Source organism: Oncorhynchus nerka, linkage group LG17 (genome assembly GCF_034236695.1).
Source record: "Oncorhynchus nerka isolate Pitt River linkage group LG17, Oner_Uvic_2.0, whole genome shotgun sequence".
NCBI classification, from domain to species: Eukaryota; Metazoa; Chordata; class Actinopteri; order Salmoniformes; family Salmonidae; genus Oncorhynchus; species Oncorhynchus nerka.
Genome location: NC_088412.1, coordinates 33,375,890 through 33,394,941, shown reverse-complemented (window position 1 = coordinate 33,394,941; position 19,052 = coordinate 33,375,890). Strand labels below are relative to the sequence as shown.

The 19,052-nt window shown below is 47.0% G+C and overlaps 1 protein-coding gene across 1 annotated transcript in view; it reads left to right on the top strand.

Annotated features, from left to right (window-relative positions):
* LOC115145108 (protein furry homolog-like) overlaps positions 1-19,052 on the top strand; it is a 74,585-nt gene that overhangs the window by 26,349 nt on the left and 29,184 nt on the right. Inside the window, 29 exon segments of the mRNA XM_065003129.1 lie at positions 1,188-1,241; positions 2,534-2,673; positions 2,841-2,937; positions 3,675-3,754; positions 7,463-7,543; positions 7,748-7,916; positions 8,646-8,738; positions 9,230-9,328; positions 10,019-10,120; positions 11,595-11,639; positions 12,842-12,945; positions 13,223-13,331; positions 13,448-13,534; positions 13,633-13,804; positions 14,058-14,190; positions 14,284-14,391; positions 14,552-14,789; positions 15,236-15,415; positions 15,534-15,620; positions 15,922-16,190; positions 16,772-16,973; positions 17,142-17,266; positions 17,452-17,509; positions 17,601-17,692; positions 17,810-17,982; positions 18,073-18,233; positions 18,329-18,439; positions 18,697-18,851; positions 18,945-19,044. Of these exon segments, the coding sequence (XP_064859201.1) occupies positions 1,188-1,241; positions 2,534-2,673; positions 2,841-2,937; positions 3,675-3,754; positions 7,463-7,543; positions 7,748-7,916; positions 8,646-8,738; positions 9,230-9,328; positions 10,019-10,120; positions 11,595-11,639; positions 12,842-12,945; positions 13,223-13,331; positions 13,448-13,534; positions 13,633-13,804; positions 14,058-14,190; positions 14,284-14,391; positions 14,552-14,789; positions 15,236-15,415; positions 15,534-15,620; positions 15,922-16,190; positions 16,772-16,973; positions 17,142-17,266; positions 17,452-17,509; positions 17,601-17,692; positions 17,810-17,982; positions 18,073-18,233; positions 18,329-18,439; positions 18,697-18,851; positions 18,945-19,044 (3,624 nt within the window).

The following is a 19,052-nucleotide window of genomic DNA, read 5'->3' as shown; positions in this document are numbered from 1 at the left end:
GGGAGAATGTCATATGGTCAGATGAAACCAAAATATAACTTCTTGGTAAAAACTCAACTCGTCATGTTTGGAGGACAAAGAATGCCGAGTTGCATCCAAAGAACATCATACCTACTGTGAAGCATGGGGGTGGAAACATCATGCTTTGGGGCTGTTTTTCTGCAAAGGGACCAGAACGACTGATCCGTGTAAAGGAAAGAATGAATGGGGCCATGTATTGTGAGATTTTGAGTGAAAACCTCCTTCCATCAGCAAGGGCATTGAAGATGAAACGTGGCTGGGTCTTTCAGCATGACAATGATCCCAAACACACCGCCCGGGCAATGAAGGAGTGGCTTCGTAAGAAGCATTTCAAGGTCCTGGAGTGGCCTAGCCAGTCTCCAGATCTCAACCCCATAGAAAATCTTTGGAGGGAGTTGAAAGTCCGTGTTGCACAGCAACAGCCCCAAAACATCACTGCTCTAGAGGAGATCTGCATGGAGGAATGGGCCAAAATACCAGCAACAGTGTGTGAAAACCTTGTGAAGACTTACAGAAAACGTTTGACCTCTGTCATTGCCAACAAAGGGTGTATAACAAAGTATTGAGATAAACTTTTGTTATTGATCAAATACTTCTTTTCCACCATAATTTGCAAATAAATTAATAAAAAATCCTACAATGTGATTTTCTGGAGAGAAAAAAATCCTGATTTTGTCTCTCATAGTTGAAGTGTACCTATGATGAAAATTACAGGCCTCTCATCTTTTTAAGTGGGAGAACTTGCACAATTGGTGGCTGACTAAATACTTTTTAGCCCCACTGTATATATATATTTTTCTCCCCAATTTCGTTGGTTCCAATTGTCCCATCGTTGCAAGTCCCGTATGGATTCGGGAGAGGCGACGGTCGAGAGCCGCGCGTCCTCCGAAACACGACCCAGCCAAGCCGCACTGCTTCTTGACACAATGCCCGCTTCTTGACACAACGCCAGCTTAACCCGGAAGCCAGCCGCACCAATGTGTCGGAGGAAACACCGTACACCTGGCGACCGTGTCAGCGCGCATTGTCTCATCTCCTGTTTCACCTGGCCCCACATCCAGGGGTCTGCTGGTATCAGTGACATAGGGGTCCTATTATGTTAGGAATCCATATTTGTCCTTTGCGAACTTGACTGACAGCCCTGTTTCTGTCTTTCTCTCCCTCAGGAGAAACTGTTGTCGCGATCCCTCCAAAGAGGGGAAGATGCGCAATTTGATCAGGTGAGTTCTAATGTGTGTGTGTGTGTGTGCACATGCATTGTTACATAGTCTATCCCTCCCCACCCTCCCATCCATACAGTAGTTGAATTCTCCAGCTCCACCCAATCAATCCCCACTCAGTGCCCCATGCATCCCTCCTCTCCAACTGGTTCCTGCAGAACTCTGAACAATGGAGCTGCTGCGGAGTGCTTTGTTCAGCACAACACAAAGTCTATGAGGATATGGCGCTATAGATCCAGCTGCCTCCATTGTGACTGGGTGAGGGAGAGGGGGCATACAGGGAGGGGGAGGAGAGTGGGCACAGAATCGCTGTGTCATCCTCCGCAGTAAATCAGTGTCGGGCGCTGGAGTGTGTCCGCCTGGCGCCTGGAGGGCTCAGAGAGCAGTTGCATAACTCTCCCTCCCAGCATCCATCATCCAGCACCCTCAGCACACTGCCCCTCACAGCATACACTGACATGCACTTAATTCAGGCACGCGCCATTCATTGTGCGGAAATGTACGATTACTCGGCCCAGCTGCATATTGCCTGACTGTGAACACTACACACTTGACATACATAGGACTATGATTGCTCTGGTGCATGTTATAGAAGAACAACTGAGGATAATGTACCGTAAACCACGTACATTTATTGCGAGCATTATGGCTCTATACCCCTACCATTTTTTTCTACCATGATGTTGATAAAATATCCATGGTATGAGGTTGCAATTCACCCTCTGTTCGTTTAACATATTTGATCTGATGATCAAAGTGCTGAGGAGGTATTTCAGCCAGAGCCTGTTTGTTGGTCGGCCCTGACGTACTCGCTGTAGGGCCACTGCAGAGCCCTGTGCTGTGGCGGCTGCAGCGCCAGCTAGCCGCTCAATAGGATAGGACCTCACTGTGCTCGACACGTTAGCGAACACCGCACTCACAATCCCAGTCGATACATCCTGTTCTCTACTGTATGTCACCCAGTAATTACGTCATCTCCCCGCAATCCCTTTCCACTTCTCTCTTTCTAGACCCCCCCACTCCCCTGTATCCCCTTCCATGCCTCCTCCTTTCTCCTCATCTCAACTTACAGTGGAGCCTTTTCTCTGTGGTGGTAGAATGGGCTGTCTACATAAAATATAGCGCCTCTGTCTGTGTGTAATGATGTGTGTAATATTGGCGATGAAGCTGTCTGTTCCCGTGAAGATGTTTGTATTTATGTATTTTACTTTTTTTGTTGTACGTTCTCATCTAGTAAGCTATAATAACGTGTGTCGACTCTATTGTGAAGCGTCTGCGTGCTCTTCTCACAGTTAATAAGCTCTATGAGCTCCATAGCGGAACACTGTTTGCCCTCCCTGCTGCGCACACTGTTTGACTGGTACCGGCGGCAGAGTGGCACCGAGGATGAGTCGTACGAGTACAGGCCTCGCTCCAGCACCAAGTCCAAAGGGTACGATACTCCTGTTATCTGCTCATCCCTCTCTCCTGTCCTCCCCTCACTTCCTGCTCCTGAACAATCAACCTGTTTCTGGTAAGCGTGTTTAGTGTTATTCAGTCCGTCATAACCCTCTCCCTCTCTCTCTCTCCCTCTCGATTTATCACCCTCCCTCCCCATAGGGATGAACAGCATCGGGATAAAGACTACCTATTGGAGCGGAGGGATTTAGCCATAGATTTCATTTTCTGTTTAGTTTCAGTAGAAGTTTTAAAACAGGTAAGTCCTGTTTAACTTTACTTCTGTTTGTTTGTCTGTGCTGTCAGTCCTCTCCCAGCGTCCCGAGTGGCGCAGCAGTCTAAGGCACTGCATCGCAGCGCTTGATGCGTCATTAGACCTGTGTTCGATCCCAGGCTGTGTCCCAACCGGCCGTGACCGGGAATTCCCATTGGGTGGTGCAAAATTGGCCTGCGTCGTCTGGGTTAGGGGAGGGTTTGGCCGGGGGGGGCTTTACTTGGCTCATCGCTCTAACGACTCCTTGTGCCGGGCACCTGCAAGCTGACTTCAGTCGTCCGTTGAGCGACACATTGGTGCGCTGGTTTCCGGGTTGGGCGGGCGTTAGGAATCGCGATTTGGCGCGTCATGTTTTGAAGGGCACATGACTCGACCTTCGCCTCTCCTTAACCCGTTGGGGAGTTGCAGTGATGAGACAAGATCGCTATTGTAGATCACGAAATTGGGGAGAAAAAATGGGGGTATAAAAATGGGTCCTCTCCCTTAGTGTGGTCAATGCAATGTCAGCATACCGAGCTGTCATCCTAAACTACACCATCTAGACCGACAGCAGACTAATCCAAACCACACGCTTAGACCATCAACCAGCCCCTGACTGAGCATAGAGCTTGGTTGTCCTTGGCTACAACAGGGAGGAGAATGAATGTTAGCAAAGAGAGAGGGAGACAGCATGAAGTATCAATGTGCCTATTATGACTGGTGATTTAATGTTTGCGTCACAGATTCCTCTTCATCCCGTGCCAGACGCTTTAGTACATGAAGTTCTGAACCTGGCATTCAAGCACTTTAAACACAAAGAGGGGTAAGTGTAAACGACACACACACACACACACACACACACCAGACCTGGGATGACTCTAGTTTTAACTATCCTTTGTGATCAATTCAGGGGAACAAATAGTTACTTAGGAAGTGACTACAGCTATTTGAATACAGATCTGAGAAAGCAAGTACTTTTAAATATTTGAATACTGATCTCAGGAAGTGGTTGGTTAAAAAATAAATATATTTCTTTTTATAAACTATTGGTTTGGCGGTTTTCAGCTAATGGCAGGGCTGTATCTGGAACTGTATGTTGAGGATAGAAATGGAATGATTTGTGCAAACACAATCTCCTGTACTATTCCAGTATACCGGACTTTGATATACACATTTTATACTTTGATCTACAGAATACATTTCTATCGGACAATTCAGGAGATCTCCATTCATTGCCCCAGGTTTACATTATCACGTCAAGCCAATTATATTTTGTGGAGGGAAGAATAAATAAGTTGTGACGCTCAACTATTGTATGGCTCTTTCAACATGCCACTGAAAAGGTTAAAAGCTGCAATTCATTTGATGATACCTGAAAATACTGTAGAGTAATTCAAAGCCATTTGCAAACAGCAAGTTGAACCTCTTTGTCGAGCCGAGGGTAAGTGTTGTTTCAAGCACACACACAATACCATCTTTAAAGGGATAGTTTACTCGGAATACAGAGTAACATGATTTCCCACCGAACTCTGCTGTAGTTGATTCAACAAGGCCGTTTTGGGATATTTAGGTTCCTTCCGACACTTAATAGAAATATATTTTATTACTGTGAGCATTCTCCTAAACGTTTAACATTAAACTGTTCTTGTGCCTGTGTAATAAAACTGTAATTACTTTTGGCGCAACATTTTTATGAGGGTGTTATCTAATACTTTCGTAGTAGCATTTTAATTGCGCGGCAATTAAAGTTTTTGTAACTACTGTACACAAGGAAGTTCCACATTTTAATGTCACATGCACAAGTACAGTGATATGCCTTTCTTGTAAGCGCTAATCCTACAAATGCAGTAATCAATAACAATGTAATACTAAAAGTAACAAGGTAGAACAAAAACACACGATATAGAAATAACACAAACCATACTATATACAGCATACTACTATATATGCGTATGCAGAGTCAGTTCCAGTACAATATTTACAATGTGCAGGGATACCGGATTGATAGAGGTGGATATGTATAGGGGTAAGGTGACTAGGCATCAGGATGTATGATAAATGATAGCAGCAGCTTATAGGGTGTGTGTGTGTGTGTGTGTGTGTAGAGTCAGTGTAGAAGTATGTGCATACGTGTGTGTGTCTTCGCAAATTGTGGAGTGGGCATTTTGCATGTGAGGAGTATCGGTGTGCGTAGTATGTAAGACCCTGTGAGTGTGCATGGAGAAGGTGCAAAAATAAGAATACATTTCGAAGGTCAACTCCGATAGTCTGTGTAGCCATTCTGTTAGATATTAAGCAGTCTTATGGCTATGGGATTGAAGCTGTTCAGGAGCCTATTGGTGTCAGACTTGATGCACCGATGACACTTGCTGTGCAGAAGCAGAGAGAACAGTCTATGGGTTGGAGTCTTGAACGGTTTTCTTGGCCTTCCTTTCAAAACCCCTGATGTAGAGGTCCTGGATGGCAGGGAGTTCTGCCCCAGTGATGTTAATGGGCTGTCCCATTTTGAGGATTTGAGGGCCCATGCCAAACCTTTTCAACGTCCTGAGGGAGAAGGTGCTGCCACTCACTGTGCGAGTGTATGAGCATATTAAGTTCCTACTGATTTGGACACTGAGGAAATTGATGTCCTTGACTGACTTCACTACAGCCCCGTGGATGGGGACGTGCCTGCCCCCCCCCCCGCCCTTGGTCTTAGTGACTTTGAGGGAGAGGCTGTTTCAGCCCTACACTGCGAGGTCACTGACCACCTACCTGTAGGCTGTCGCATCGTGGCCGGTCATCAGGCCTACCACCGTCGTGTCCTCAGAAAACTTGATGGTATTGGAGTTGTGGGTGAACAGGGAGTACTGGAGGGGACTGAGCACACCCCTGTGGGGCCCCCGTGTTGAGGGTCAGCGTGGCGGAAGTGACGTTGTCTACCATCACCACCTGGGGTCGGCACGTCAGGAAGTCCAGGATCCAGTTGCAGAGGAAGGTGTTCAGACCTAGGGTCCTAAGCTTGGTGACAAGCTTGGAGGGGACAATGGTGTTGAATGCTGAGCTGTAGTCAATGAATAGAATTCTCACGTACAGTAGGTAATCTTATCTAAGTGGGTGAGGGCGCAATTGAGATTGCGTCGTCTGTGGAACTGTTGGGGCGGTCTGCAAATTGTAGTGGGTCTAAACTGTCTGGCACTATGACGTTGACGTGTGCCGTAACCAGCCTCTCGAATCACTTCATGATTACAGATGTGAGTGCTACAGGGAGGTAGTCATTGTGGCATGAAGCCGTGGAGTTCCTGGGAACAGCCATGATGGTGGTCATCTTAAAACGTGGGGGTTCTCTGAGAATGTGCCCTAGCATGCTACCAGGTGACTGTTCCTTATTCCATGGAATAACTCCATTATTATGTAACAACTTTGCTACGGTAATAATCACAAAATTACAAAGAACTTCATGTCAAGTATTACTGTATTACCTGTCTCAGCCATTATGAAAATACATTTGTCAGTCATTTTGAAGCTGCAAAATTGGTCTACTCTAATGTTGAGGTGATTTTAATGTCCCGTGTTTAGTTCTAGGCTAAATAGGCTGTATTAAGATGTATATCTAAGAGCCCTTAAAACCATGTGCTTATGATCCTCTTTTTCACCATTCAAAAAAAATAAAGAATTTCCACTAACTTGTAGATATTGGTTCTTCATCAAATATTTTGTTGGTTTTCAATTTAATTGCATATATTCAAATATTTTCAAATGTTGCTTTGGTTTTCTGAGAGGTATTCAAAATAGTTTCAAATGTGATTTGTTTTTCGGAGACCTGTATTTGAATATCAAATCATTTTTGCCTTTTAGTTGTAACTATATAGACTAAATTCGACTACCTTGAGTATTTGAAAAGTTGGTATTTTCAAATAAATAGTTAAGTTACAGCTTTTTTTCTGCCTAGGTCTGTCATATATATATGCGGTGTTCACTCTGACCCTGCGAGGGCCGGAGCCTGCTGGTTTTCTGTTCTACCTGATAATTAATTGCACCCACCTGTTTCCCAGGTCTAAATCAGTCCCTGCTTTGAGGGGAACAATGAAAAAATGCAATGGATCTGGCTTCGATGTCCACAGTTGAGTTGTGAGGGCTATATACAGTACAGTACTCTAAGTCCAACACAGATAATATTCCTGAGTGGTTTTGGCTCTGCAGCGCAGTGACTCATTACTCATTACTGTTTGAATAGACTGTTTCTATAACCCATGTGTGTGACTTTATGGCCTGTCCACATCATTGTCACTTACAGAAAACACAATCGCCACTTGTTAGACAAGTTGAGTAAACCGTCACTCAACTGTTTCAACCCTACATTATACAGCCACATGCCTCTGGTTTTTACAGAGATGACTGTTTGGGATGATATTTCCTTTAATAGTTTTGTTTGTTCAGCTGCTTCTCACAGGTCTGTTTATGGGTCAGTGTCTTCGTACACCCATGCTAAAATATTACGAGAGCTACTTCTTTTTGTGTGGGTGGGTCAACGATGTCTTCTGATTGACAGGTACTCCGGCCCCAACACTGGCAATGTGCACATCATAGCAGACCTGTATGCGGAGGTCATCGGAGTTCTCACACAGTCAAAGTAAGCGTTTTCTCCTTGGTGTTTTTCCATGTTCAAGTCCTCTCAACACCGTCGAAATAACTGAACAGGTCACTCCTGTTTTATTCACATGCCACTTCTAAACTACATGTTAAAAATGCGCCAACTCCTTATGAAAGACTCAGTCCGTTGAATCAGAGGCTGAGTCAGACGCTACATCGGTGTAATGTGCGTTGGTCGCTCCAGGTTCCAGGCGGTGCGTAAGAAGTTCATCACGGAGCTGAAGGAGCTGAGGCAGAAGGAGCAGAGCCCCTACGTGGTCCAGAGCATCATCAGCCTCATCATGGGCATGAAGTTCTTCAGGGTCAAGATGTACCCCGTGGAGGACTTCGAGGCCTCCTTCCAGTTCATGCAGGTCAGTTATCCTGGGTCGGGTTCATTTAGAGCACACCGTAGCAAACCGTACCAAGAAAAGAAGCGTTCCTCATTGGACAAGTTCAGGCATTCCTTCCCGGTTTCAAAACTTCCGATTTTGGTGAATTCAACCATGAGGTGTCCAAGCAACAGGCGTATATCTAATCTACTGGATGCCCAGGCTGTACGGTACAGTATGTCTGATTGTGTCCGAGTGGCTCCATATGCTCGACTGATGGCTCTCAGCGGAACCACTGTACACCCATTAGAGGTTTTACTGCAGCCCTTTTGTTGGGACTCAGCAGCTCTCGGTAGCAGAGCCTCATAAAGCCAGAGTAACGATCAGATAGCAGATCATTGTGCCAAGAGGAGTGTGTGCGTTGTAGGCCCAGCCAAGAGCACTGAACGGAGCAATGCCTTGTCGTTAAGCTCAATACGGCAGAAAAAATCTTGCTCAATATGCTCCTCTCGAAACAAGCCCTGATTTTTTTTTTTTTCAGCGTGTTAATGGAACATGTTGGGTAATATGCAGAGATTTGGGGGTTTTAGGCTCGGTTTCTGTACAGCACTTTGTGACATCAGCTGATGTAAGGGCTTTATATATACATTTTGATTCTGCCCATATGCGAGAATCCGTTGCAATGTCTTGGTTTTATGTGTCTAATGGGTTTGTGGATCTGTCACACTGTTTGTCCTCATCCATGTTGGTATGGCTCTGTGTGTTCCTCAGGAGTGTGCCCAGTATTTCCTGGAGGTGAAGGATAAGGACATAAAGCATGCATTGGCTGGCCTCTTTGTTGAGATCCTCATCCCTGTTGCTGCTGTGAGTACCAACCAGACAACATAATACAAAACATGGGAAAATCCCACATTCCACAGATAGATTCCACTGTGTTAGTTACCATAGAAAGCACATTAGATTGGCTGTAATGTCATTGGCTGCATCTGAAATTGCACACTATTCCCTAAGTGTGGGCCCTGGTGAAAAGTAGTGCAGAATACAATTTAAAAATCACCTTTTATTTAACCAGGTAGGCCAGTTGAGAACAAGTTCTCATTTGCAACTGCGACCTGGCCAAGATAAAGCAAAGCATGGCAACACAAACAACCGCACAGAGTTACACATGGAGTAAACAAACATTCAGTCAATAATACAATAGAAAAAGTCTATACACAGTGTGTGCAAATGAGGTAGGATAAGGGAGGTAAGGCAATAAATAGGCCATAGTGGCGACTATAAAGGGAATAGGTTACCATTTTGGTTGCACGTATTAATTGAATGAGCTGTGGTGACTCCTTTCTCCCTCTCTGCAGGCGGTGAAGAATGAAGTCAACGTGCCATGCCTCAAGAACTTTGTGGAGATGCTCTACCAGACAACCTTTGACCTTAGCTCCAGGAAGAAGCACTCTTTGGTAACGTCAACTCTTCCCTCCCACTCCTCTCTCCCGTCTCTTTTCCCTCTCTTTTTTTATTACGTCAACTTAACTTTTGTCTCCCTCTCTTTCCCCATCCCCTCACTTTCCCCATTCCCCTCCTCACTTTCCCCATTCCCCCCTACTTTCCCCATTCCCCTCCTCTACTTTCCCCATTCCCTCCCTCTACTTTCCCCATTCCCTCCCTCTACTTTCCCCATTCCCTCCCTCTACTTTCCCCATTCCCTCCCTCTACTTTCCCCATTCCCTCCCTCTACTTTTCCCATTCCCCCTCTACTTTCCCCATTCCCTCCCTCTACTTTTCCCATTCCCCCTCTACTTTCCCCATTCCCCCCTCTACTTTCCCCATTCCCTCCTCCACTTTCCCCATTCCCCTCCTCCACTTTCCCCATTCCCTCCCTCACTTTCCCATTCCCCCCCTCTACTTTCCCCATTCCCCTCCTCCACTTTCCCCATTCCCCCTCCTCCACTTTCCCCATTCCCCCCTCACTTTCCCCATTCCCCCTCTACTTTTCCCATTCCCCCTCTACTTTCCCCATTCCCCCTCTACTTTCCCCATTCCCCCTCTACTTTTCCCATTCCCCCTCTACTTTCCCCATTCCCCCTCTACTTTTCCCATTCCCCCCATTCCCCCCCCTCTACTTTCCCCATTCCCTCACTCTCTTTCAGGCTCTGTATCCTCTGGTGACGTGCCTGCTGTGTGTCAGTCAGAAGCAGTTCTTCCTCAATAACTGGCACATCTTCCTCACAAACTGCCTCTCGCACCTGAAGGTAAACGACACAATCAGCTCAAGCATGTACCTGACAGAGTTACTGGCCTATAAAGGACTCTGAAAAGAAATGCAAACGTCCATGCCAATTTCACATTTGAATAGGACGCTTTCTGTTTTATCTTTAAAGACTGCGGCTTCCCTAATTTTTGAAGTTCACTGGGACATGTCATTGAGTGTTATTTTCTAAAGACTAAAATGAAAATGGATTAATCTCCCTTTAGCTGTATTACGTGCTATGAACCTCAAATGTTTGTTGCGTACCGAGTTCTGTCATGTGTTACTGTTACCATGACCGAAACCTTATTCTCTAGCAGAATGTTCTTTAGCCCAGGTAAGTTGTTAATTGTCATAGTTAGATATTAGCCATCCCCCACACATCAGAAATGGATCTGAGGTGTTTTGGGGTTGAAGGGTGTGCCTTAATAATCATATCTTCCTCCTACCCTGTCCGACAACCCCTTCCAAACCAATCAAGCCAATCAATTGTGCTCCTCTCCTGTACCGTACCTCAAGCCAATCCAGCCCAGATTTGACTGTGTTGTGTGACTGTCTCCTCGCTTCTCAACTCTGAATAGATTCCCTTGTGGCGATTCATTCCCTCTGATTCCATGGTGGACACGTGCTTTAATTCCCTTTGCTCCTGATGACTCTGATGTTGAACTGACTCTCTATAATCACAGTCAGGTGGTGATTCAGTTGCTTTTGATATCCTGTGAAAGATTAGATTCTCTTTGATCGCGTAGTTTTACTGAACCTGGTGATTTTAGATTACATCAGCACTAAATGGACTCATCTCCCTTGTTTTTGTGGCGGAACCTCGAGTCTCTGGTGGAGATTTGTTTGGGAATGAGTGATTTAGCTCCTATTGTCCACTGGGCCATTCTAACCCTGTCCTTGTTCTCACATCACTCCAGATCAAATGCTGATTCCGATTTGATTCAGTTTAGTGCCTTACCTTGTTTTGGAGAGCAAGAATCAAAATCAGATTTTTTCCTACTTGGTGTCCGTTCACTGTCCCTCTCCTCACGCCATCTGTCCACACCTTGTTCACCCCTGCTTTGTGTGTGTGTTCTCTTCCCTGTCAATTTGATTTGCCATCTATTGCACATCTTTCATCTCTTCACTTTCACAAAGTATGGAATATAAGATCATGCCACATGTCAAAACAATGTAATATTGTCTATAGTGTATCATTGCACTCTTTCTATACGACTATATTGATGGATATTTGTGTTTTGACATATTACTGCTTTTGCATTTCATACTTTGCATCTCACTTCTGTGTCTAATATGAGACTGACTCAAGTCGATAGGAGGCAGTTAGTTGGTAGTGAGGGTTTTTAGTCAAACTTCTCATTTTTGTGTTTCTATTATATTTTGCTCAGTTCTCTTTCTAACCTGCATGTCTCCCCCCCCTCATCCTCACACGCCATGTCTCCTGTCGTTTTGGCTCACATTTTCACTCGCTCCAGATACCATCTAACAACAGCATCCGAAAGCAGATTGAGACACTGCAGGTGAGTTTGTCTGGTGGCATGACCCCCACCCCCCCCCCACCCCCCTCCGACAGGTCACCTGACCCTGTCCTGAACCTCTGGAGGACAGAGGAGATGCACCTCCTTAGCCGGGGGCAACAATGCGCTGGACACTGATAGTCCTCTTAAAGTGGAACTTACTGAGAGAAAAGATTACACAGAAAATAGTGGTTGGACACTTGGCTCTTAATCGCAAATTGTTTGAAATGCAATGATTGCTTTGACTTCATCAGTGGTTTATGGCTTTGCTGTTTTCTATGTATAGTAGTGGTTAGAGCATCATCCTGGTGACGTCAATCGAGCGGACTGCATCATACCAATGTGTCGCTAACCCATTCTCAGAGACCTACCTTACTCTTTGAGGGGTGTTTACGAAGCCAGTTACCTGGAAGGGGTTGTTGGTAGATCTGAGGACTAACCAGATGGATTTTGTAGTCTCGGTTAGGAGACCCGTAGGGTCCTGCATCATTTTGTTTGTTCTATTAGCGTTTGTGAGAGGCTGTCTCTCATTACACCCAACTCTATTATCTCTGTGGCGTTGCCGTGCGGCTGTGTGAAGCACCCTTGCAGCTCCATGGCCCACTGAAGGGTTGGAAAGGTCATTTTGGTACCCTTGAAAGAATCCTTTGTATGGTTGTCCGTTGTGTTGATGTTGGAGGAGGGTATGTTGCGTGCCTGGGTTTGATTTGGCAGCACTGCGTTTTTACTCACCGTTTTGTTCTTGTGAACGCTCAGCCGTACAAACATTCCCCGGGGTTCGGAACATCAGAAACTACCGCTAGCATAACACGCTGTTCTACATCTATATATAGACGGGCTCACTCTGGCACAGGCTTCTTTTACGACAAGCTGAAATCTTTTCAAGAATCTCGTACGTCGGTCGTTTTTATATAAGATGATTCCTAAATGTAATTGGTGTGTGACGGATGTATGAATCGGACAGGCCGTTAGATCTGAAGGCGGACCTCGTTCTCAAATCACAGATACGACTTGCCGCGAGTCATATCCATCACTGGGGCATCTCGAAACATTTTACTCTCAATGAGACATGAAACACGCCGTATAAATTGTCTCATTCAGTACAGTAGGTCAAAGGGATGATTTGTGCTCCACACCGGACTTCCCGGAGGAGGAAGTTGTTCTAAATGTTCCCTCTCTGTCCCTTTTTAAAAAAAAAAAATTAGAACAAAGACCCCAAAATGTCCCGTGTGGCGCTGGAGTCCCTCTACAGACTGCTGTGGGTCTACATCATCAGGATCAAGTGTGAGAGCAACACCGTCACGCAGAGGTTAGTACCAGCCCGGCCCAGAGACTGAGACGGGTCAGGGCCCACACACTCACCCTGTTGGCCCATGACCACGCTATCTCTGTGTGAACAGACACTATCAAATAAAAGTCACCCAGACCAGCACCTAAATCACCATATTACAACAAATAAATGCCCACTCCTTCTGCAGAAGCAGAACTAGAATCGCATCTACACTCAGAACTGGTCTAGTCTACAGTCTCCTTGGTGAACATCTCCAGTTGAACAATCCCTTTAATCCTGTCCTGTTTCCCTGCAGCCGGCTGCTCAGCATCGTTTCAGCACTTTTCCCCAAAGGTTCCCGTAGTGTGGTGCCGAGGGACACGCCCCTCAACATCTTTGTCAAGATCATCCAGTTCATAGCTCAGGTTTGTCTTATGAGGTCATGGTGGAGCAGTTCTTCCTGTATAATTCTGCTAATGGCTTGAATGTTATCTGTGATCTGTGATTAGTGATTATTGGTCTTTCGTGGCTCATTTCACAGGAAAGGCTTGACTTTGCTATGAAGGAGATAATTTATGACCTCCTGTGTGTGGGGAAATCTCACAAGACCTTCACCATCAATCCAGAGGTAAGAGATGGCCGAGAGACGACAGTCATTTTCCAATCATACTCGCTGTGATTATACTCTTCAATCTCTGACTGTTCCTTTCTCCCTCTCTCTCTCAGAGGATGAATATTGGCCTGAGGGCCTTCCTGGTGATAGCTGACAGTCTGCAGCAGAAGGACGGGGAGCCGCCCATGCCCACCACAGGGGTCATCATGCCCTCAGGAAACACTCTGCGGGTCAAAAAGATCTTCCTTGCCACCACCCTCACTGACGAGGAGGCCAAGGTCATCGGTAGGTCAACATCTCTGAGCTCCACCCTGGTCACTACAGGACAGTGTGACTCGGCTATGACTCGGGGACTATGGACCGAAATTAGCTTTCTTCCTAACTCCGGCAATTTGACATTGATGTTGAACCTGAAATGTTGATCATTGTACACTGTCCCTGCCGAATATACATTTCTCAAACAAATAATCTTATGGGAGTGGGTCATTTTTAGGTTAAGTTTGTGTACAGTGTCAGAGTAAAGACTGTGTGTTTGTAGGCATGTCGCTGTACTACCCAGCGGTGAGAAAGGCCCTGGACAACATCCTGCGTCACCTGGACAAGGAGGTGGGGCGCTCCATGAGCATGACCAACGTCCAGATGTCCAATAAGGAGCCTGAGGACATGATTACGTAAGGGCCTCTCTGACTTAAAACATGTGGCCCATAACGTGTGTTTTTTTTTTTCTATGTGTGTGTCCTTTACGTGTGTGTGTTATGTTGCAGGGGGGAGAGGAAGCCAAAGATCGATCTGTTCCGTACGTGTGTGGCGGCCATCCCCAGGCTGATCCCGGACGGCATGAGCAGACAGGACCTGATCGAGCTGCTGGCTAAGTAAAGGACCCCACTTCTTTGCATGCGCCACCTCTGTCTGGGACTAATTGATGAACAGAGCAATGGGGATTTTTATTTTGCAAACGCTGTGCCTTCAAAAGCTCTGTTTGTGATTCCGTTTTGACCTCTGTCTGACCCATGCATCCTGTCCTCTCTCCAGGCTGACCATCCACATGGACGAGGAGCTGCGCGGCCTGGCCTTCACCACCCTGCAGGCCCTGATGCTGGACTTCCCAGAGTGGAGGGAGGACGTGCTCTCTGGCTTCGTCTACTTCGTGGTGCGCGAGGTCACCGATGTCCACCCCACGCTGCTGGACAACGCCGTCAAGATGCTGCTGCAGCTCATCAGCCAGTGGAGGCAGGCCGTCCAGACCAGCAACAAGACCCACGAGGCACAGGTGGGTGGAGAGTGGATAGCTCTTATTTTGTCCGGTTGTGGTCAAACGCTGTGTGTTTTACATGTGCGTAATGCCGTAAAAGGACAGCGGCTCAAACTTCTTGCTCTGTACTGTAGTAGTAGGATTATTTAAGCAATAATGCCAGAGAGGGTGTGGTATATGGCCAATATATCACGGCTACAGGCTGTTCTTAGGCACAACGCAACGCGGACATTCCTTAGCCATGGCCACATATCACAAACCCCCGAGGTGCCTTATTACTATTATAAACTGGTTACCAATGTAATTAGAGCAGTAAAAATAATGTTTTGTCATACCAGTGGTTTACAGTCTGATATATCATGGCTGTTAGCCAATCAGCATTCAGGGCTCGAACCACCCAGTTTATATTGTGTATTTTGAATTGGGTTTGTGTGATAAAGTAACCCTGTCTGTGTGTGCTCCAGCAGGGCCCTGGAAGTAGGCCATCTCTGCCCCTGGAGCGCTCTCCTCTGTGGGGGGTGCTGCATGTGGCGGAGGGCCTGGCACTGGTGGTTCTGTGCAGCTGCCGCCCCGCCACGCGCAGGCTGGCTGTTAATATCCTCAAAGAGGTCCGAGCCCTGCACACCGCTCTGGGCATCGCCAAGGTAACTACCAACTCAGACTGAGATGGGGTTGTGAAAATAATGAGATGCATTGTTGTTAAAGTAACCTCAGTTAAGATGCAAGAGACTCACATTCACTGTTTCTGCCTGTCTTTTTCAGGGAGATGAGGAGTTGGCCATAGATGTGATGGACAGGCTAAGTGCGTCTGTGCTGGAGAGCTTCATCCATCTCACAGGAGCTGACCAGGTACGAATTGCAAAGCTGTTGTGTAATACACACATGATTTTGATTTAACTAGGCAAGTCAATTAAGAACAAATTCTTATTTACAATGACTGCCTACCAAGAGGCAAAAGGCCACCTACGGGGGCTGGGATTCAAAATAATAATGTAGGACAAAACACACATCACGACAAGAGACTACGTAAAGAGAGACCTAGGACAACGCATGGCAGCAACGCAACATGGTAGCAACACATGACAACAACATGGCAGCAGCACCACATGGTACATACACCCTGACCCTCATCCTCTCCTCTCCCCTGCAGACCAACCTGCTATATTGTCCCAGCGGTATCGACCTGCAGACGCTGGCAGAGTGGAACTCGTCTCCCATCAGCCACCAGTTTGACGTGGTCAGCCCGTCGCACATCTGGGTGTTTGCCCACGTGACGCAGGGCCAGGATCCCTGGGTCATCAGCCTGTCCAGCTACCTGCGCCAGGAGCACCTGCCCAAGCACTGCCCCACCGCACTCAACTACGCCGGGATGTTCGCCTACACGCGCCTGCAGCTGCTCTCTCCGCAAGTGGACATCAAGTATGTCTCTCCAGGCCTTTACTCTTGTCAATGTTGTTGTCTTGGGTGCATGTACACATTTACATTTGAGGTTTTAAAAAGCCACTTAGAATTGATGGTGTTGCAGTCCGCGCACTAGAGGGCTGAATGACGTCACCCTGTCTCGTGTACGGTGTCCATACGGTCTACGCCGTCACTGGAGACTCTGCGCGGGGCTGTGGATGGCTTCATCCTAATAGATCCCTCAGCTGTATACGTATGTGAGCCCCGTGAGGAGGAGAGTTGGCGCCTGTCTTTTTACTGTGTTGTATGTCTGTGACACAGAGAGATTTCAGTAATATTGTAAATCAGTCCCTCCAGGATTCCAAGATTCTGCGTTTTCGCTGCATATTATGCAATGGCTTGCAGATTTGACCAATCACCTCACTATTTCCACGTAAAGCACTCAAAGCGTAGCAATATTATCATATTAAACTTACCTATCAGCGGAGTACAAAAAGAGGACTTGCAATTCCAACCAATCCCAGCAACAACAAATATATATATATATATACACCACCTGCCTGTTATTAATATTTGACCTTTGTCCTCTGCCCCTGCAGCAGCCCTATAAATGCTAAGAAGCTGAACAGCCTGAGCAGCAGTAGTGACTCGTACGTGGGGCTGTGGAGGAACTACCTGATCCTCTGTTGTAGCTCCGCCACTTCCTCCCCCAACTCCTCCTCCACCTCTGGCTCCGTCCGCTGCTCCCCGCCTGAGACGCTGGCGTCCACGCCGGACAGTGGCTACAGCTACGACTCTAAGGTCAGAGGGCATGACCTATCCATTTTTTTTTCTCTATACGTTTTACTTGAGTGCTGTCAGTGTGATAATGCCTATTCCAAGTTGAGAAAACGCCATCTCTATCCTTTTAGTGAGATATTGAAAAATCATTACTTTTCATATTGATTTCTGATCTTTGTGCGTGTCCAGATTATTGGCACTCCGTCCCCCTCATCCCTGTTCAAACACGTTGTTCCGATGATGCGCTCTGAGAGCATGGACATCACAGAGTCACTCGTCCTGGGGCTTGGCAGGACCAACCCCGTGGCCTTCAGGTGAGGGAGCCACCCTGTACGTCGACCTGTGGCTGACAGTCATGTTTCAGTTGCCTGTGTTGGAATTTTCATGTTTGAATATATAGTAGTGTGTGCATTATTTGGTTAGTAGGCACAGAATGTAGTGAGTGAGTTTGTACAAGCGTTTTCACGGTAGTTTTCCTTACTTCTATTCCGTCTTCCAGAGATCTGATAGAGGAACTGAACCCCATCATTAAGGAGGCTCTGGAGAGGAGACCTGAGGTGGGTGCAGCTCACTGACCCTCACATCTCCATGTATCTAACATAACACTGTACTACCTACTCAGTACTGGCTCTGCTCATCTTGTTGCAGAACATGAAGCGACGTAGGCGTCGCGACATCCTGAGGGTCCAGCTGGTCCGGATCTTTGAGCTGCTGGCCGACGCTGGCGTCGTCAGTCAGACGTGAGTGGAAGCCAGAACAGAACCATTACATATAAATACACACGTAGTTATAGAATCATGGACCGTCCATCTTTTGACTCCACTGACCCCTGTACTGTACCCCCTGTGTGTGTGAAGTGGGAGTGGCGGTCTGGACGGGGAGAGTCACTCTCTGAACTCGACACTGTTGGAGTATGTGGATCTGACGAGACAGTTGCTGGAGGCTGAGAACGACAAAGACACAGACACACTGAAGGACATCCGCTGTCACTTCAGCGCTCTGGTGGCTAACATCATTCAGAACGTCCCAGGTACTACACACACACACACACTATAAAGTGTCAAATGTTGTATATGTGTGTTTTGTGAGTGGCTATTTGACATCTGCGTATTCCCACCAGTGCACCAGAGGCGGACCATCTTCCCCCAGCAGTCTCTGAGACACAGTCTGTTCATGTTGTTCAGCCACTGGGCGGGTCCCTTCAGCATCATGTTCACCCCACTGGACCGGTACAGCGACCGCAACATGCAGATCAACCGACACCAGTACTGTGCTCTCAAGGTACAAGCAGCTGTTCACACGCAAGACTATCACTGAGATCCCACTCTGTAAACACGTCATGACGGGGTAAATGTTTGTCTACTGCGTGTCTGCAGGCCATGTCGGCAGTGTTGTGCTGTGGTCCAGTGGCTGATAACGTTGGCCTCTCCTCTGACGGTTATCTCTACAAGTGGCTGGACAACATCCTGGACTCTCAGGACAGGAAGGTAAGAGAAGAGCCCTTCTGCACTACAGCCTCACTGCTGGGCTTAAACTATTCCTTGATTACCACCAGCTGTCCGTCATCGGCACTGATATGACGCCAAACAGGATAAGGCTAAACTTTCACGGGTTCAATTACTTTGAGTGGTACGGATGAAGGGAAGGAAATAGCTTGACTCTTGAGGTGCAGCGGTGAGTGTATATGGAGGGCTTGTGCTGATGGTCCCTCTGATAGTCTGTTTCTCTGTGTGTGACCCTGCAGGTGCACCAGTTGGGCTGTGAGGCGGTGATGCTGCTGTTGGAGCTGAACCCAGACCAGAGTAACCTGATGTTCTGGGCTGTGGACCGCTGTTACACTGGCTCACGCCGCGTGGCTGCCGGCTGCTTCAGGGCCATCGCCAACGTCTTTCACAACAGGCATGTCGGCCATTTTATAGTGTGTGTGTGTTTCTGTGTATTAACTCTGTAATCCATAATGTGTTAATATGATTGATATCGTATGGTCTACAGGGATTACCAGTTTGACACTGTGGTGCTGCTGAATCTGATCCTGTTCAAGTCTGCTGATTCATCCAGAGATATCTATGAGGTGGCCATGCAGCTGCTGCAGGTTGGTTT